This window comes from Nelumbo nucifera, chromosome 3, assembly GCF_055504915.1.
Source record: "Nelumbo nucifera cultivar China Antique chromosome 3, China Antique-T2T, whole genome shotgun sequence".
Classification (NCBI taxonomy): domain Eukaryota; kingdom Viridiplantae; phylum Streptophyta; class Magnoliopsida; order Proteales; family Nelumbonaceae; genus Nelumbo; species Nelumbo nucifera.
The window spans coordinates 47,697,210-47,717,988 of record NC_142651.1 but is presented as its reverse complement, the minus strand read 5'-3'; the positions used below and the strand labels follow the sequence as shown (position 1 = coordinate 47,717,988).

The 20,779-nt window shown below is 37.4% G+C and overlaps 2 protein-coding genes across 3 annotated transcripts; one reads left to right on the top strand and one right to left on the bottom strand.

The window, feature by feature from the left end:
* Positions 1 to 1,960: 1,960 nt before the first annotated feature.
* Positions 1,961 to 13,387, top strand: LOC104609583 (uncharacterized). Of its 2 annotated transcripts, none has more exons than XM_010275943.2 (10): positions 1,961 to 2,335; positions 3,137 to 3,503; positions 3,846 to 3,970; positions 4,551 to 5,401; positions 6,106 to 7,523; positions 9,609 to 9,688; positions 9,775 to 9,870; positions 9,961 to 10,034; positions 10,677 to 10,809; positions 13,171 to 13,387. In XM_010275943.2, the coding sequence occupies exons 2-10, from the start codon at positions 3,425 to 3,427 to the stop codon at positions 13,249 to 13,251; spliced, it is 2,937 nt and encodes a 978-aa protein (XP_010274245.1). In that variant the 5' UTR covers positions 1,961 to 2,335; positions 3,137 to 3,424; the 3' UTR covers positions 13,252 to 13,387. The 2 variants fall into 2 exon arrangements, with proteins under 2 accessions (XP_010274245.1, XP_010274244.1); XM_010275942.3 differs by having other exon boundaries at positions 2,139 to 2,335; positions 3,137 to 3,229.
* A 2,708-nt stretch (positions 13,388 to 16,095) lies between these two features.
* Positions 16,096 to 17,589, bottom strand: LOC104609618 (protein ELC-like). The gene has a single exon (XM_010275990.2). The coding sequence runs from the start codon at positions 17,360 to 17,362 to the stop codon at positions 16,361 to 16,363; it is 1,002 nt and encodes a 333-aa protein (XP_010274292.1). The 5' UTR covers positions 17,363 to 17,589; the 3' UTR covers positions 16,096 to 16,360.
* Between the last annotated feature and the right edge of the window lie 3,190 nt (positions 17,590 to 20,779).

Here is a 20,779-nt window from a genome sequence, read left to right as displayed (position 1 = left end):
TTTGCAACCGGTTCAGGAGGGCGATTTAGGTCTCCTCTACCCCCTGAACCGGTTAGACCTTTGATACACCCACTGTAGGGGCATATCAGAGGGGTCCCGGAACGATACGTGTCAATACTTTGAACCTTGATTCATAGTTAAAAATGGATAGCCACTAGTTTATGGAGTTTTCTAAAATACCTTTGTGCAAAAAGACATAAATTAAATGTTGCCCATAAAACACATTCATAGTTACAAATGCTACCCATAATTAGATAAGAAACAATTAAAGGAGATTTACCCATTTGTAACAAGCAAAGGAGATTTGCACCTCTGTTTGGCATGAATAATCTATTTTTCTTTAGCTGATTGTTGTTGTATAAAGTTACATGAATTAGCAAAGACAAGAATCAAAAGAAAAAAATCATAGTGGTATGAAGTTAATAGTTTCACTAGGAAAAAAGAAATAGAGCTTTATACGACAAACAAACACAGGGTATGTGGTACCTCAGCGTAAAAATTCCAACTTAGTTTGCCTGAGATGACTTCAAACAAAGCAAAAAAAAAAAAATGCAGGTACGAGATTGAGTATTATCAACACAACAAAATGCTAGAATTGAAACAAATCAAAAATAAAACAACAAATCTATAACATAAACAAATCTATTTGATACCAACACTATCGGTGCTAATGCCAAACCTGAAACAAATTTATAACCAGAACTGATCTAGAAAAATGCCATATCTGGAAAAGGTATACGTCGGAAGCCAGATTTGGAGCTTTGACGTTAAAATGAACACCTTGAGCGGTAGATAAGATGTTTTCTAGCTCTGGACGACCACGGATGGAGGTAAACGATGGGAAAATTTTGTGGGGGAACTCATTCACTGAAAAAAGATAAAAATTGTATAAAAAATAAATGTAAATCACAAGAGGATGCCAAATATAACCTTACCTTTGAAAAAATCGTCGAAGATGGCACCTGTGAGTTAACTGTCGGATGGTGTCTAGGAAGAAGATGATGCTCAAGTTGTCGCTCTCAATAAAACTTTCTCACTCGTGCCCTTCATTTTCATTTCTCAATGGGGTCACACATATTTGGTAAGACCCCACATCCCAAAATTTTAGAACTCATTTCTCGTCACATCTCAATATTTTGTCCTAAACAAATGAGGGAAAAGCAAGAATCTTGGAAGAATATTCATATTTTCTCATCTTGGTCGCACAAACCAAACTTACCATTAGGCTTATTTATTTTTTCTATAAATGAAGAGGGGATTGGTCAATGGGAAGGTGGTTTTTGTTGACCAACAATCATAGGTTTGGATCCCATGGTAGTTTTTTAAGTGATACTCATCTCCTACGTGAATAAACAACTTTCCTATCTGAGTAAATAATTTTCTTATACAGGGAAAAGTTGACAAAATGTAATGAAACAAAATTGCCCTTAATAATAGTAACATTTTATAGATAAAAAGTCATTGTTAAGCTCATCTAAGAAACACTTCTATTCAAAACGAAGACACAGATAAGTGCATTTAACAAGTAAATGGCTCATTAAAAAACTGGGGCATTAGAAATATCTGCGATCTAAAATATTTAGAGGAATTTATAGGCATAATGCAGGTCTAGTCCCATGTCAGGCTTGAATAGAAAATCTAGGCCCAAGCCCAAAAAATTATGGAGTTGGTCCGGCCAAGCTTCTAGGCCGGGTTATGAATGATTGCCCCTATTCCTAATCTAAAACACAACTTGGCGAGTCCGGATCTCCTGCCCACAAAAACGCTGTTCACGTCTATCCAATGCACGAAGGTAGTGTTATGTGGGTAGACGTGGGCAGGAGATCCGGTTGGTTCTCAGTTCAAACATAAGGATCCGCACAACAACCTCACAGAACGACTCAGCCGACAGCCGCACATCGAGAATATCTTCCGTATTATTATGTGTTGTATTTGTATATGGGGAGCAGATCCCGTTCCTATGGGGAGATGTTAACGGTGGGACGTTCCGTGAGGTCGGTGCGAGGATCAAATCCAATTGCGAGGGTTAGCCGAGGTTGGGTCATTGCTGCCGGGTCGCTGGAGTTCGTTCAACTTCAACCCAAGTTCAATGGGGATATTTTTGTGATTGCGAAAACAAGTATCTATATAGCGTTTCTATTATTCGGCTTGTTTTCTAGGGCAATAGCGTTGCGGCCCGTTTCCATCGTTGTTGCAGAGAGCTCACAAAGCCCGAATTCGTGATCTTTTCTGGGACCAAACTCCATATCGATGGGGAAGAGAAAGGAGCGCCGCCTCGCAGCTCTAAGCGCGGCTGGTCGAAGAGTAAAGCTCGATCTTTTTGCGGAACCCTCTGGTATTCACTGCGAACCGTGCATTCTATTATCCTCTTGGATTATATGTTTTTTTTTTTTTTTTTGGATTTCTTCGTTTATTCTTGATTTTTTGTTTTCTCCTTCTCATGTTTTGTTTTGACAATATTAAGTGTTTTTTTCTTTAATATGCAAGGTGTTGTTTTTTTAGGGTTTAGCTCGACTCTACGGACTAAGGTTCAATATTATCCCCTCCTCCCGGGCAGCTTGATGGGCCAGCCAACTTTAGTTCTGTTTCTGTTTCTTCTATTTAGGTTTCGAGCGCGTATTTATTGATTATTTGTTCTACTTATCGTTATTTCTATTGAAAACGACGATTGGTCTTGAAAATAATGCTGAAAGGACGATTTTTCTTCTCCCTTCCGGATTAACAAGTATTTACAACCAGTTTAATTTTGAGTCTTGTCTCCTTTTTTTTGTTATCATAAATACTGTAGTAAATTTCGAATTTTATGTTCTATGTGATTAATGCAAATTGTCGGGCTTGCTGAAGTTAAACTTCAGATCAATTTTTTATGTTCATTTTGGCAATTTTAACTTGATCACTATGCTAATTTTCTGCTGCTCATATTTGGAATTGATAAATGGGGTTCTGTTTTTCTTTTTCTCTTATGTTAGCCAAAAAATTGGGGTTTTCTGTTTTCACTTTTTGTTTACGTATTCTCGGCAATGCTACTTTTGTATTGCTAACACGGTAACTTGGATGTGCTTAAGCGGTGACTACCGGTCAGTGCTAATTTGCCAAGTACTTGTTTTAACTTGAAGTTTTTTTACAAATTTTCTAGGGGATTTGGGTGGCTCCTCTGCACATGATCAAGTTGGAGGGGATCTAGATCAGAGTTATCGTGATGGAGTCCCCAATTCACCATCTACTTCAGGTGGGTTCCGTCAGTTATCTTCAAGGACTATATAAAGAAGACATGCCTTCACAGCATATTTTTGGTGGAAATTGGAAATATTGTACAAGTCATATTATTTGCCCAAAGCATTTGGTTTTCAGAATGTAGGGTGGCTGAGGTCTTGGGAACATTCAATGGTCAGATCAGGTCAGCCCCGCCACAATGAAATATTGAATGACTCCCAACCTGTTATGCCCTTTTTGGCAGCAACTAAGCGTTTTGGAGATTTCAGCAGGGAATTTTTGCCTTATCGGTTCGTATGTCTCTGTCTTTATTTGTTTTATGTGTTCTAACACTATCTTCAAGTGTCTTCCAGGTGGCCATGGTCAAATTATTCCTAAGATGTTCCTATGGATTTCATTATAGGCGTTAACAGCCACTAATTTCTATCTTATTAAAACTATTTTTACTTGCATGTTGCATCTTAAGTGATGATTTTAGCAGATTTCTTTTGATAACTTGGCAATTGCTAAGTAGATATTTATTTATTATCAAAAAAATTGTTAAGTAGATATTTCTTTATAATAAAAAAAATTGCTAAAGTAGATATTTTGTTTGTTTAGAAGTATGTAATGGGTTGCTATCCTGTCTTCAGGTCAATGCCAGGAGAATCCTTTGCTGTTACTTGGACAATACAGTGATGATGAATTGGAGGATGAATCAAATGAGAAGGATACAAATGATGTTACTGAGAATTCATTGATTGAAGACAATGGACAGGTTAGCTCAATGTTGCAGTCTTTACTTTATATTCTAATCCTTGCATGGACATGCATGAATACTAAAAGGCCATTTCACAATGATGGTCCTGGCCATCTGTGGTCTTGGGAGGGAAGACTGAATACAGGGCTTACCTTTGGCATACCTTTTGTATGAAGTAACTGCTCTCATACTTGGACTTGCATTATTATGTATGACTATCATTGCATCAATAAGCTGCCCCTACAACAAAAATAATAATTAAAGATGCATGGCATTGTTTATTTATGTCTTTATTTATTTTTGAACCAACATCCTTGTATTAATATTTGTTTTTGTTTTTAATTTTTTATTGTTTCTTGTGGATATCTGATAAAAAACAGATACCCACTTGGTACTGTGGCTTCTCTCCTGTACTTGTAGTAATTCTCTAATACATGCATGGCTACAAATCCTAATTCCTAACATCCCTGTCTTAAATGTGTTCATAGTACAAGCTCTCTAAGCTCTCCCATACCCCTAGATATTGTGTCTTAAATATGTAGTACTATTGCCATGTATAAAATGGCAGCTAGTTTATCTTAAACATTTGTTTTGACAGGTAAAGGAGGCTGCTGATACCGAATCTGGAGTTTTAGAAAACAATACTGGCAAAGATGTTGCAGCTCAGTTGGTCATGGTTGAGGATGTGGAGAAGGATGCTACTCATTCAAATGCTGCTTCCAATCTGAATGATGCTGAAATCAGAGGAAGTGATGCTACTGCTTCAGGAGAACCTCACAACCAAGCAGATGCAGCTGCACAAGTCTCTGATCCAGGGTCTTCCGGGGTACAAATCATTGGAGAAGTGGTTTCTGGGTGGAAAATAGTGATGCATGAAGAGAGTGGTCGGTATTATTATTGGAATACTGAGACCGGGGAAACTTCATGGGAACCCCCTGGTGTGTTGGCTCAGGGATCTGAAATAACCACTGAACTGAACACACCTCATATTACTGAAGAAAAGGAGAATCCTTCCCGAGATACACATGCATCAAGTCCAATTTTTCATTTGAATGTGTCTGCTATTAATGAACCTGAAGGCTCCATATTAGCTCCTGAAACCCAGGAAAACTGTGAAAATGGCTTTCATGAGAAGAAATGGAATGGACACAGAGTTGAAAGTCAAGATGTTCTAAATTTAAGTTTCAACACAGAGCAAATTGAATCTACAGAGAGTTCTGTCACACTAAATGTATTGCATCAGCAAGCTTTGTCATTAGGTGATTATGTTTCTGTGCAGCAGTCAAATAGTGCTCTTTCTAGCACAATTGGTCCAGCTACAACAGCTCATGATGATAAGGATGAAAAACCAACAGTAGTCAGTGAGCAACACGAGTCAGCAGTGGCTCTTTCTTCTTCTCTTGTAAAATATGGTGAAAGCTTGTTAAAACGGTTGACGTCACTTGAAGGGTATTATATTATTGGCATCACTGTTAGTGATTTTTCTTTCCAAAATGTGTATGCATTTATATGGTTAGGTCCAGAATTATGACTCAATTATGAATGTATTGTCGTACACTATTGTTAATTTTCATCTTATGATTGAAGGTTTTTAGGAAAATGAATGTAGGTAGGCCTCCAATACTAGGATGGTAAACTCATGTGTCAGTGTTGTTGGCATGGAAAATTGGACACAATTAAGATTGGGCAGACCAGACTTGGCTCTTTTTGGACTTTAGACTGCCAACTGTCCAAGCATGAACCTTTATCTGCACACAGATAGGATTGTAGTTCTTATGATCATTGCAGTTTGGCCAATCCATCCAAAATTTGTATATCTTCTATGTGCTGCAATGGAAGTTACATGTTGGGTTTTGTTTCAAAAAACACTTCTGCTGTTTATTATTTGGAATATTGGTACACAAAAAGATGCTTGTTTGCTTAATTTTCTGATCTTTCTTTCTTAGTCTTTAAAGCTTTTTGCACATTTAACACCTTAATAGTTTTGCTTTTCAGTTACAAGTATCATGGCCAAGGGTGTGACTGGTTTTGTTCCAAAAAAACGCTTTTGCTGTTAATTTTGTTTTGAATATTGATTCATGGAAAGCTGTTTGCTTTTTCTTTGTCTTTAAAGCTTATTGCATATGTAACAGATGTATATATTTGGTTTTCAGATACAACAATCATGACCAAAGATATGACTGGATATCAAAGTACACCATGGAAGTTGAGATCCGACTTGCTGATATTAAGTCACTTTTGGCTTATGGTTCCCCTCTTCTTCCATTTTGGGTGCATTGCGAAGCACAGTTTAAACAACTTGATTGTGCCATTAATGATCAAGTTTTGCAATTTGATAAATCTGAGCAGCTAAACAAAGTTGAGCATCATCCTGTTTCATCCTTCAGAGGGGATGGTATCTCCTTGCAAAGCATGGGAAGAGAATCTGAAGTGGGTGAGAAGGATCAAGTACTGACTTCTGCTAATGAAACACAATACATTTCTCCAGATGTTGATAAAGTAAATCTGGGTCACAGAGAAGCTCATGGTAGGCATACAAGTGTTGACAATACAAACACTAACCATGCATTGTCTTCTGGACTTCCAACTGAACTGAGCAAGGAAGTGGAAGAAAAACTGCAAAAACTCAATGAGACAGCACTCCCAGATGCATTTATCTCTAAAAATGCAACCCGGATCGGGGAAGATATAGACATGGATGTGGAAATGGAAGTTGATGAAGCTCCTGCAAATAGCATGACTGGAGATTCATTAGTTACCAAAGTCTTTCCTCCATTGGAGCAACAAAACCAGACAACTCCACCTTCTGTGGAGTGTCCAACTATAGAGCCTGGGAATGAAATTGCTGCCCCACCACCTCCAGATGAGGAGTGGATTCCTCCACCACCACCTGATGCTGAACCACTGCCTCCTCCCCCACCTGATGAACCACTCCCCTCATATCCTCCACCCCCACCATATTCTGAGACAGTTCCGTCTCTTTGTTATGCAGAGCAATACAATTTGGGTTATTCAGTTTCTAATTTTAACTACTATGGTGCCACAATGACAGAAGTGCCAATGGCTAATTATTATGCTCATGGGGAAACACATCAGCTTGCTGAGCCCCAGCCAGTACAGTATTATGATACGGTACAGAACACCTATCCTGAAGCTGCTCCTGCAATGGTCAATCCTGTGCCTACTGAACCTGTAGTGTACTATGACCTTCCTAATGGACCAATGCCTCCTGTAACTGTGATTACTAGCTCAGAATCTGGTTTCTACAATGAATCTGGACCTGTAGTTAGTAGCATGGAGTCATCAGGTTTATATTGTGAATCTGGTTCTGTAAGCTATCATGATACTGCTGCTTCTGTTCAGATGGGATCTGTTGAGACTCTTGCGGAGTCTGGATCCAGTTCATTACCAAGTTCAAAGGTTGAACCTGATTTTTCTACCAACTCGGTGAGTGCACAAGTTCTACCTAAGCAACCCGCAGTAGAATCAATGACCACTGTAGTATGTGAGAGTGCTCCTGCCACAGCAGCAAGTACTGCTGCTCCAGCTGCTTCTAAGGCTCAATCTAAAGGTATGTGCAATTTCTGAAAACCTAACTTGTTTTTGCTACACAGCCTACACTTGACTTCAACATCAACTGTAATCCCAAGCTAATGTATTTCTGCTGTGCAGGCTAATCCTGATTACTTTCAAGTAATTCTAAGGGTCTGAATATTTTTGACTAGTTTTAGGATGAAAAATTGACATAGCTGTGCCATGGTTAGAGAATTCATGGAAATGGGAGTATCTTGTAGGAAGTCCATCTTATTTTGTTTTTGAAAAGATCACATGCCCCAAAATCAACCAATCTGGCTTTTTTACCTACATTATCACATTCTTATTTAAACATGGAGAAACTATCTAGAATGAAATTGACTGTTTACATTATAGTAAAGTGTCTACATCCACTGCCCTATTTCAAATTTTGATGAAAAGAACCAAAGGTGCTGTTATTTACTTGAAAAAATAACGAAGGGTGCTCATGTTCTTCTTCTTCATCGATCCCAGACCCCAATCGCCCAAGCTACTGAACAGCTTCATCCTTCGGCGGCAAATGGATAGCCCTGAACTGTCGCCGTCCACCCTTTCTCCCTTCCTCCCTCTTCTTCATCCTCATTTTCGTCCCCCTCCTCCCTCCTCTCTTTCTTTGAACTTGGACTTGAATCACCCAAGCTACTGAACAGCATTGTCAATTTATCATGGCCATTGGCACTGGGGCAATGACGGTAGTTTGCCTCTCCACCCCCTCTCTCTCCTCAAAATTTCCTTCGCAACATCCAAATGTCACAGAAAATCACCATCATCATTGATGCTTGCAATGCTTGTCGGAGAAGATGTGACATAGATGACAATGGCGTGATATGGTGTTCTCTTCTATTTCGAGAGGAAAGGACTCGAATTAGGGATCAAATTGGGTTTAGAAGAAGGGGAAACATGGGCCATTTTGAAAAATTTTGGAGGCATTTAGGACTTTGGTCAGGTTCAGATACACGTCTGATTGCGTTAAGCAACTAGGCCATGCCTTACCATTTCAGATCTATTTCATTTGATCAGAGTTTGTTTTCAGCCCTAAACACAAACGGGTTGCATGTCTGGAAAGCAATCTTTTCAGATGTTAGATGCTTGAAAAATGTTATCAAATGCCACCTTAATCTGTTCTTGATTACCATAATCTTTGTGTAAAGATAAATACATGAGTTTGTGTTCAGCCCTAAACACAAACGGGTTGCATGTCTGGAAAGCAATTTTTTTCAGATGTTAGATGTTTGAAAAATGTTATCAAATGCCACCTTAATCTGTTCTTCATTACCATCATCTTTTTGTATAGATAGATACATTTGTGAGAGGATAGTTTTTCATCATAAAGCTTAAGAAAAGGGTGTTGAACGGGGTTCTAGATCTAGAATGAGTCTGCAAAGATTGAGTTTTCAATAATGAGAAATAAAACTTAGAAGACTATGAAAATTCAATGATAGCCGAATTATCAGCCGCCTTGCAAGGGGTGATGTTGGCAAGAAACCCATGCTACAAATCTGGTCATTCAGGGAGATTCCATTGGTAGTATTGAAACAAAACATTGGAAGTAAATGAGCTTAAAACAAACAGACTGATCAATGCAACACGGGTATACAGATGAGCAGATGGATTGGCTAAATAGGGGTGGAAAGGGAATAATTATATTGGGATACTATTTTTTTTGTAAAAGGATAGTGGTGAAGGCATCTTAAATGCGGGCTTGCCTATTATTTGTACACAATTAATTCTTCTTTTTTATATTTATAAAAAAATAAAAATAATTCTTCTTTTTTATATTTATAAAAAAATAAAAATAATTCTTCTTTTTATATTAATAAAATTAGGTATGTTACTATCTGTATTAGACTTCAAATGTCCACTCCAATCACTACTATAGGTACTTCTGTTTTGTCTATTTCTTCTCTATATTCCCTACTTATGGAGATCCCTATGTCATGTTTTGATCAAATGTGCCACATAGACTGTTGTAGTCACAGTTAAGTTGATGCTGTACCGCTTAAATTTTGCAACCAAACAATCTCTTTCTCCCTTAAATTTTTATTGACTAGACTTTACTCATGATTATTATCCATTTTCTCAGCTTTACGTGGGAAGAAACGAACAATTGCTGTTGCACCTACTTTGAGATCTAATAAGAAGGTCTCTAGCCTGGTGGACAAGGTGCATTTTGCATTATATTTTCTCTCTACGTTATGGTTTAATTACTTAATATTGTAAAGGATGGAACCTTAATTTCTTCTTGCCAGTGGAAGGCTGTGAAAGAGGAGTTGCATGAAGATGGGGAAGATGAACCAGAATATGCTTATGAGATATTAGAAAAGAAGCGGCAAAAAGAAATAGTGGTATCTCCAAATTTATTCCCATTATTGTGTTGGCTCACCTTTTTTTTTCCCATGGTTCCTCTGTTTTACAATTCAGTTTGTCTTCTGTAGCAATGGCGTGCACAACAGATTGCCAGTGGAGAGGCTAAAGATAATGCTAATTTTCAACCTCTGGGAGGAGACTGGTATGTTGGTCTTGGACCTTTGTTTTTTTTTTAATGAATGTCTTGGACCCTTGTTATCAGTCATTTATTGCACTCATATGTGTGTATGTGTATGTGTGCGTGTTGTGTGTGTGTGTATATATATATATATATGTATGTGTATGTGTATGTGTATGTGTATGTGTGTGTGTATGTATATATATATATCCTGTGGTTATAAAAGTACTTTTAACATGTTTTTTTTTTTAAAGAAAAAAAAACTTTTAACATGCTTTTTTTTAAAAAAAAGACTTTTAACATGTGAGGTGAAGGCTTTAGTCCATTGTGATCTAATATTGACAACGAGGCCTATTTAACTGATACTTTTTTTTGGTAGTTGATGTTCTGAGGCCTATGTAACTTCCTTTCACCTCATTAAATTTGCCAAGTTATTGACAACGAGGATTCTATCTGCTTATTGCTAGTCTAAGGTAGCAAGGAACAACACCTAGACAATCTTGGACAAGGATTTAGATCTTGTTCAAATTTGCTTTTTCTTTATTTGAACCCTCCTTTTTTTCAGCACTGTTTGAATCTCATTTCTGTGCACTGGATTTTTTCTGTATATTCATTTACATTTCCGTGCCTCTACCTCTTATGCTGATGTCTTATTATCTGATTTAGGCGGGAACGGGTGAAGCGTAAAAGAGCCCAATTAACCAATGATAGTGTGCAGGCTCAATCAGAGATACCTGCCAATGAAAAACAGCAGCCTGATTTAGTTGAACTCTCAAAAGATCTCCCATCTGGATGGCAGGTATGCTTAGAAACATGTCACTGGTCATGCACTCTACATTTCCGTATATTTTCCTTCCCCATATATATATATATATATCATATCTTCAAAAATGTTTCTTGACCTAATTAACGTGCACATAAGTTGAAAACTAGCAATTTCTTTTTTAATATTTTCAAAACAACAATAAGTATTTTATTGAGTAATTGTTTTTTATAAAAAGTATTCAATTGCGTAAATCCATAACAAATCAGCAACTAGAGAAGGCTATAATTTTATATTATAAAAAATTTAAGACAAATACAATGGAAAAGATAAAAAAACAAGGGGTGGAGCCGCAATTTTATTATATAAAAGAGTGTGATAGAAAAAAAGAAAAAAGAGGGAAAAACTTATCAAAATAAAAATAAATATCTTTTATCCTCTTCTTTCTTTCCTTTTCTCTTAAAACCCTTGGATCTTTAAATTCCAAGTTTCCAACAGTAAAATCTTAAAACGAACCATGTGATATATAAAGGCCATAACCCAATTTTGGTCCTAACTATCTGGGTCTTGGAAGTAGGGCTGATCATGGGTTGGGCTGGGCTTTGGGTCTATATTATTTATTAGATCATATATAAAGGCCGTTCTAGTGTTTGACTGCAATTCTTCTAACACTTTAATTCAAGGGAGGGAAGAGTGTGCTAAGGATTGTGGGGAAGTAGTCAAGAAGCAGGAAGTAATTTCTGAGGGGGGCGGTGGGTTCAGAAGTCAGCAGGGAGCCTTGAAGAAGCTGTGGAAAATGTTGATACAGTTAGAAGATTCAGAACTCAAAAGGACAGAAAAGGTTAACAACGGATTCCAGTTTCGGAGTTTTTTGTGCGAATAAAAGGAGGCTTTTTTGGCATTGAGTCTTTTGCAGGGAGGGTGATAGGGATGGGTCTGCTGTGTGTTGGTTGTGGATGTTCGGGTTGGCCTTTCATTTTAGGGTTGCGATTTTGATTTTCGATGTTTTCCTTTTTCTGGTTTTTAAGGGTTTGTGCTGTAATTCGGGTTGGCTTTTGTTGGGGTTAGGGTTTTTGTCGACTGGTTTGTTACTTTCTCTCGGGTGATTGCTTATCACCTTTCTTGTATCTTCTTTTTGTTTATTAAAATTTTTATTTTACCTTCAAAAAAATATTTAATATATATGATAATTTATATTGTATGACATAATATATGCGTTTTTTTTGCTATTACATACTACACATTATAGGACAGTGAAATCGGGGGTGGGGCAGAGCAGTGCATGTGAGGCCCACTGGGCCATACCATGGAGAGCCTGCATTTATGACAGCTTTGGACCCATGCCTCCTGGAGGGGTGCCCCAAACGGCCCTCAACTACTGGGCCATTGGCGCATATAATATAAAATATATGTTATGATTTATATATACATACATTACATATATTATATGCATTATATATATGTGCATATAAATATAGTGGGCTGAGCTAGGCCAGAAATGATCACTCGTTGTGACGGGTAGACCGGTAGAGTAAAAGTGATGGAAGCAAGGTTTAAGATATTGAAACGTATCGGTGCATATGGATTGATACGTATTGGTTTTCAAGGCCACTGGGTATTATTAGGTGATCTCATTTGCTTTGAACTTAAAATCTTGATTTTGACGTATTTCCTGTCGGTGTCTGATTAAATAGAAGTAAGAGTTTGTTTTGATCAAAAGAAGCTCTTGAGCGTATTGATACTTGGAAGCCGGGGCAGTCACAACACACTACCCCGTGCATTGAGAACATTTCTCGTTCTTAATACTATTTGGGAGGATGAGATGTTCTTCATGTGTGGCTGTGATGTTATGTGGGTAGAGTTCTTGTGGGCAGGAGATCCGGTCTCGTCAGAATAGGCTTGCCTTTTCTAATTTGATGCCATGACAACTATGCCTATTCTTGGAACCAATAAACTGCAAGTGTGCCTATTCCTAAAACTGGGAAGTAAGTAATAAAAGGCTCAGATTAAAAATCAAGTCACCCAAAAGGCCAAAACCATGACTTGGTGTGGAATCAGTTGAAAATTGTCATCTTTTTCCTTGGTTTCTTTCATTTGTTTCTGTACTACTAACATTTTCCTTTCATAATCAACTAAGATTTTAGAATGGTTGTAACCATATGTTCCATAAGGTTTTAAGTCTGCTTCTCATTTTGACAAAAAAAAAAAAAATCTGTTTCTCATTTATTCTCATCACGCTTGGTTATTGGGACCATGACTAATTTGTTCCTTTTTTTATGTTGAGTACCCTGAGGTTCAGTAGAGGATGAATTGCCGAGGTTATTGTGTGTATTTCATTTGCTCATAAAATTTGAAGATCTGATTTACTAAAACATGTTTCCTGTTCTTTATCTTTAGGCGTATTGGGATGATTCCTCAAAAGAGGTTTACTATGGGAATGTGCTTACCTCGGAGACAACTTGGACCAGACCTACGTAATACATTTCACTATTTTTTCATATCAGAAATTCCCTGTTAAGGCTGTTAAAATGAAATTTCTTATTTCCAATTCAGGGATGTATATTTTGGATTTGCCGTTTTCTGGCATATAAAAAGCTCGCTGCAGTTTTGCTTTTGTTTTGTTTCTTTTCTTTCCATTTTTTTTGTGAATTTACGTTTCAATGCTGCTCTTTTCTTCCCCCACGCCAATACGATAGAAGCGGGCCAAGCGGCTACAGAGCACTGTTATCAATGTTGTTAGGGACTTGGGGCTAGACTTGGACTGGACTAGACTGCTGGACCGTGAAGACTGGGAGATCGGCTTCAGTCGGTGCAAGGCTCGTTCGAACACTGTTTGAACACTTTTTACAGCCTTGCATCGTTAACATCTCCGTACATTTATACTTTATTTTATGGGGAGATATTCCCAATGCAAGGCTATGATGGTTGTTTGAAGGGCTCGTTTATGTTTTATTTTATAGGGAGATATTCCCAATGCAAGACTATGATGGTTGTTTGAACGGGCTTTGCATTAACTGAATCCCATTTCGAAGAGTTGGAGATTGGCTTCACCTTGTATTGAAAAACATCTCCCATCAATATTAATACAAAGTACGGTAGATGTTCTCATGAGAGAGGGCAGTTGGGTCGGTGTGAGGTGCCACTCAATAATATGGCTCCAACCAAATTATATTTGTTTGATGATGACCTTACAAACAAAAGTAGATAATAGTGAAAACATGTATTATGTAATCATACAATCCATGATCATGTCATGTGATGGTACATACACGTATCTTCATTGTTTAATACTTTAATTTTGATCATACAATTATCATTAAGTAGAGGCATCATCACTGAGCCATATTGGTGTGACACCACGTTACCGCTATGTCATGCGTACACTAATTCTTGCTTCCCGTCCATCTATAAAAAGTCATGTTGAAAAAAGGCCATTTTGCTGGTTTCAGAACCAATAATTGCATACTAATTGCATACGGAACACTATTTGTTTTTGTGAACTAGATAAAATCAATGTTCTCCAACCATTATTGACCCGGATGGTTAGGCTATTTGGACCGGGAACCTTTTAGGCAACCAGTTCCATGGTGTTTGGTTAAAAAATCATTGAATTGGTTAGCGATCCGCTGACCTAGATAGGCAAATTGTCAATCCCTTTAATAGTTTTTGACTGTTTTTTATTTTAACTATTTTATTTTTTTCGTTGGAACAGGCTCTGTTCGAATCAGACGATCGAACCATTGGCCTGGAAATTAATGGTCAGAACAGTATCAATTTTGGGTCGGTTTTTAAAACCTTGGATAAAAACACGGACAAGTGTGGACAAACACCCCTTTAACTATTTCTTTCCTATCAGTAGACCAATAGTTAAAGGGATAAAAAGAAAAAAATGAGAAAAAAAAATATAATTGCATATAAAAGAGGTATGTTTGAATCATAGGCTGCATTTGGTTGTTTACTTGTGATACAAACAAATATGTACTCTGCATAACTCTCTTTGCAGTTCATGAATACAAACTAGGTTCAGTATAACCTGTTTTTGTATTCAAAAATTGGCACAGTAATGCACTTTCTTTATGACACAAATCTGTCAAAAAAAATCATTTTTATCATCTTAATAATTATATTTTTATATATCAAACTAATACTCACAAATCCTAACAGTATAAAAATATCCTGATTCGGCGTTTATATCGCAAACAACACAGCCAATGTTGATTTGAAGTTGGAAATTGAGAAAGTAACACACAGCTCGAAATCTTCGTTTGGGCAAAAGTAAATTAATCGAAGTTACAGACCCAATTCAAATTCAATATGGGCTAGGCGACGAAGACTGGGTGAGTTTGGGTTGACTTTGATTTGATGTTGGTCCCGGCCCGCCATCCCACCCAAAGTTGGCATACCATACACGCTTATGTGAACATTTACTGGATTTCGCTTTTATTGCCAAAGCATGGGCTGGTAGCATTTATACGGCTTCATCTATACCATACGTTCGACTTTCTTATTCATTGTTCAAATGTGGAGGCCCATGATTGGGAAAAAAAATGGAGGCTCAAGGCATAAGCCTCCAAAACATATATTTTCTAGTTAATAAATAATTGAATGTAAAACAATTAAATAAATAATATAGTAAATAATTCAAACCTGAAAGAATATTATAAATTAGTCAATGTGAGAGTGGATAACCATCAACATTTTATAGGAGAGTGATGTGGGCAGATCCCATTTTTGATGGACATGGCACACCCTGATTGTGAATTACAAGTTACAAAGAACCTATTTTGGAAGACTGAAGGAGTGTAGACACTAAATTTTATCACTGTAAACAGGGAGTATCTTATGAGTTTTCATAAGGTGTTTGTGCCCAGTTTATAAAATCTGGGGTTTTCTCAAATCAGTCCCATCCATTCTCAAGAGTTGTTTTTGTCTCTGCAATGCAATAACTCTGGAACTATACTTAGGAAACAACAGCATAACAAAAAAATATTTCAACTTGGTATACAGGTTGGAGTAATTATGATCCATTTTTGTCCTTGTAGTGGTTGTGGGCCTTGTGGCTGTGTGTGAATTCATTACTTGATTCCAGTGTAGATGAATTCATTCTAACATTGATCCCCATGAAGGAGACATAAAATTTAACAGCCACTGAACTTCTATTGCATTGGACCCAAGTAGTCTTAAGTTTCTCATGTTTATTGGATGTAATTCCTTATTCAAATTTGGGAAGGATTGCTCAGCTTGGTCATTACTAACCAGGCAAAGGAAACAAGAAAGCAAAAAGCTGTTGGCTAAACTACCATCACTTCCAGCACTGAAGCATTGGTTTAAATCTTTGAATCTCATTATTTTTGGTAAGACTTTACATCTTGTCATTTGATCATACTTTGCAGAACAGAAACATGGTAATTCGAGATTTCAATCTAAAACATGTAACCACTTGGTTCCATTGAAGATAGCTTAGTCAATCTAAAACAAGGCAAAGCCCCGACTTTTCTTCTCATGAAACAAAAAACACTGAGAAGGAAAAGAAGTGGTGGAAAAGCTTCTCCCTAGTTATATACATCTGAGAGAATAAATCCTGAAATCAGACAGAAGTTTGTGGTCTCAGTTTCATCTGCGTAGCCCTGTGGAAGAACTGCTCCCTCGCCAAGGACCTTATCTGCTTCATGTATTGGTCAAAAGTCACTACCCCTTCTGCCACTGTCCTGTCCAATTCATATATACAATCCTCTATGGCCAAGTCTTCTGCCACACAGTCAAGCATGATTCTCGAGTCCTCATCTGAAGCCTCAAATGCCTCTATCTCATCCCCGGAAGTACCAACAACGTAGTTTGATCCATTAACTTTCAGCCAATTCAACAGAACATCTGATTCTTCTGTCAGCTCTGTTACCCTCTGTTTCAAACTTGTTCTTTCATGTTCAAGCCCCACTAGTATGGTTTTGGCGACATGGGCCCGATCAACCAGCTGAGCTTGAACCTTGGACAGCTCTTGTATTTCCTGAACTGCTTTGGAATTTAAGTCCACCATGTCACAGTGGAGTGCTCCAAAGAGACGGTCGATGGCCTCTACTTTTGAGACGAGGGAAGGATTGGTGAACCTGCGGATAAAAGAGCGTGAAGGAGAGATGAAAGGATGCTGATGGGCGAAGAGGCAGACAAGGTTGTGAGTAAGGTCAGATAGGTTGGAGTGAGTGTAGTGCCAGGTCTGGAGGTAGGGAGATGTAGTAACACCAGAGGGATCAACAAAAGGGTGGTGGGGAAGAATTGGGTTGGTGGGAGTTGGCGAGAGGAAGACAATAGGAGGAGCATTAGGGTAGTCTTGATGGAGCCAGATGGTGAGGGGCACAGTGGGTGTGGCATGGGTGACCAGGAGGCTGCCGCTTACATTTAGAAGGTAGACGGTGGTTCCATCATCATGGACGAAGGTGTCTGTTGAGGGGGACAGCGTCGGAAACTCCTGCAATAGGGATAGGAGGTGCTGACGGATGAGCCATTTCTGGTCGGTGTTTCTGTATGATAGAACGCAGGGGCTGGTGCGGGACAGAGCAGCGTCCACGAAACGGATTGAAGGTTGTGGTGCCATCGGTACCGGTGATGGAGAGGGAGAGAAGGTGGAAAGAGGTTTAGATCCAACTTGGGAGTTGGGAAGGGAAGGAAGACGTAAGAAGATAATATTGGCCTGTGGAAATGCATTATTTAATGGGTAAAATAGTATCCTCTGCTTTGGGGGTAACGACAGATAGGTATCCTTTGGTTTGGGCTTTCAATTGCAAGAATTAAGGGCTCGTTTCCAAATGGAAATAGACCAAAAATCGGTATTGCTGATTTATAAACACCACAGAAGGATATGCCAAATGCAGTTAAACACTTTGGTTTATGATCCGATAGTATTCCATTACTTAAACATTACATAATGTCAAAAATACCTTTTGAGATCATTCTCAAATAATAATCCAACATCTCCCCCTATGATGACATTCTCACATACTAACAGACAGATGGACCTAAGTATCTATTTTTGAAGATTAAGGGGTGGGGGGGGGGGGGGGGGGTACTCAAATGTTAGAACTAAAGATTTAGGATACCTACTTGTTACTACCAAAAGTACAAGGGACCTATATATAATTTACCCTTTTTTAGCCTATATTTTAAACTTAGTGGTAAGGAATGAATGAATGTCATAGTCTGGTCTATTTTTCAATTACATAAAGAGTAGACATTACGAGTCAATCAAGAAAAATAGTTTAAGCCGGATTTAGTTAGTTTAATTTTTTATTTCTTCTTGTTGACAAGGTCATAACGACCGTTCCAATGCTGAAACTACCCTGTAACTTCTCCTCCAAGCAAAACTGACTAGTCAGTCAATGCGCCAAGGTCTCCACTTAACTTATTATGCTATACTTTGCATGGGGCTGGTCTTACTTCATTACCTCAAATTTTCAAAATGTACCATTACAATATTTCAATTCTCAAAACTGTCAATTTAATCTAAATAATTAGATGGCATGTGAAAGTACATAAATATCTTTCGAGTTTTGATTACAACAAACAGATTTTTGGTGTGATTGGGCACCACTGTTCATTTTTTGTCTTACATGATGTTTTCATCAGAAAAAAAACAATGTGTGTGTGTGGTGGGGGTTAGACTGCTATTGTTGCTTGCTATCGCTGGGCAAGACGATTTAGGTGAAATGGTCTTAAAAATGTTGGTTAAAAAATTTAAGTTGCACATGTCATTCATGTGATAAAATGGGCAGATTTGACATGCTTAAAAAATTTAAGTTGCGCATGTTCATGTGATACGGATAACCCATAGATCACCATGGGTACTAAATTGATGGTTTTAAGGAGTTCAGGTACTATATATAGTGTCAAATTTTAAAGTTTGGGTACTAAATTGAGATTAACCTCAACGTATAAGGTATTAATATACAATTTACCCTTTTTCTCTAGAGGCATTTATTTTCTGGAAAGTAAAAATGGATAAGTTGGTGGTTTCTTCGAAAAAGAAATAAACTTGTATTTGTTTTTTGGTATTAGTGGGTCTCACGAAAAAGAATGATTCTCGAACGACTCATTTAACTGGGGAATTAGTAATCTCCTTAGACTTGGATACATATTTACTCATGCATGTTGAAAATCACTATTACCTCCAATAATATCACTTTTTTGGTTAGATCGGTTTATTGTACATCTTTATCAGGGAATAAAAGTAAGTGCTCTTATCCAAATAACTGTTTCAGAAAAACACTTATCCCCCAATAAATACATTTACCAAGATGTGAACAAGGCCCAAGTATTCATGAACCTTGCTACATACACGCAATCCAGATTTGCTGGAAACAAAATCTTAAACGTTGGGCTGGACAACCAATTAGAAGCGAACACCCAGTGTTTGGTACACATGGGGCCCATGTGAGACCCACAACTTATGTATACTAAACACCAATAATTTTTTAATTATAAAATAGTATATGAAGTCAGTTCTTTACCAGAAAAAAATAATAAAATAGGAGTCTTTTTTCCTGTTCAAGACCCACCCACATGTTCTGTAATTCTCAATGGGCACGCTATGCCATTTGTACCAGCATGAAATCTGTAAATAATTACTACTATCACAATCAGCCCAATCAGCTCCCTATAATGTCCCACAGTACATCTCTGTCGTTTATTGAGAACATTTCTTGATGATAATACTAGAAATGATGATATCATCATCGGAAAATATTTTTAATGTACGATAGAGATATGCTGTGAGACGTTGTAGGGGGCTGATTTGAACTCATTTCTTTCAAAAAAAAAATATTAATCACATTTATTTTTTTGCTTGTCAATAAAAGCATTCCACAATAAAATATATACCATATATTTTACCAAAATGCCTTCCTGATTGGCCTGTATTGGGAATTTCAATTTTCAACAAACCTTTCTATCTGAACTCTTACATTTGCAAGAGAAATCTGATTAATTGTTTTTGTTAAAACTCACTGTGACAATAAAAAGGGGATATTGATTTAGCAAATGATGCTTCAATTAATGTTGTATATTGGTGTCGTTAAATGTTAATTGTTTATTATAAGCACGAAGACAATTCAGGATATATTAATGTCATAAGAGTTTGACAATGGCCGTTAACCTTATACACAACTCTCCTCCTTTTATATACACTTGTAGATGGAGCCGTATGGAATAATATATTCGAAAAAAAAAGAATGTGGGAAAAATAGAAATTAAAGGTCAAAGGATAGAAATGAAGTCATATGAAGAAATCTACAAATAGCCCCATTAAATCATAATAAAATGAGATAAAGTAGATCAAGATGGTTTAATCATGTGCATGAAGAACATCTATAGCATGTGTGGAAAAATGATTTGTTTCAAGTTGAAGGGACCGACTAGAAAAGATCGAGGGGCAGCCCAAGTACACTTAGGGGGCGTTCTTTTTTGAGATCTTGAGAGAGGGGAAAGTTGGTCAATGGAATTTTGGTTCTCATTGACTAAGAATTCCATGTTTATTTTCATGGGTACCACTTACCCATGTAAGTGATACCCATTTCCTAGGTGGGTAAATAACTTTTCCACCTGGGGGGAAGGTTGGCAACACTTGAATGTAACAAAAATGCCCATTTCAATAATAGATTTTTATGGCTAAAATGGTTATTGCCTTGTTTACCTAGGAAATAAAAGAACATGGATAAATGCACTTGCCCGGGTAAATATTTCTCAGGAAAAACTTATCTAGATAATTGCATTTATCCGGGTAAGCAACTTACCGAAAAGAAAACAGAGCCTTAGGTGGAATTAAATAATATAAAATGATTTAAGCATCCATAATTTAACGATGGATATTGCCTTGAATAAAATGAAATGGCAAAACAAGATTCATGTGACTGACTTGGATGCAAGGCTCAAGTATGTATTTGGTTCCATGAGCCTTTATGGATAACCGTTTATTTGTACCTTCTCGCATTAATTGTTTATTTGTACTTTTCACTTGAAA

Excerpts from the sequence above, each read along its gene's own strand:
- LOC104609583 (XM_010275942.3), top strand. The coding sequence starts at position 2,251 with ATGGGGAAGAGAAAGGAGCGCCGCCTCGCAGCTCTAAGCGCGGCTGGT. Across the intron at positions 3,230-3,845 it reads CAATTCACCATCTACTTCAG|GTCAATGCCAGGAGAATCCT; the intron begins GTGGGTTCCGTC and ends TCCTGTCTTCAG. Across the intron at positions 9,689-9,774 it reads TCTCTAGCCTGGTGGACAAG|TGGAAGGCTGTGAAAGAGGA; the intron begins GTGCATTTTGCA and ends TCTTCTTGCCAG.
- LOC104609618 (XM_010275990.2), bottom strand. The coding sequence starts at position 17,362 with ATGGCACCACAACCTTCAATCCGTTTCGTGGACGCTGCTCTGTCCCGC.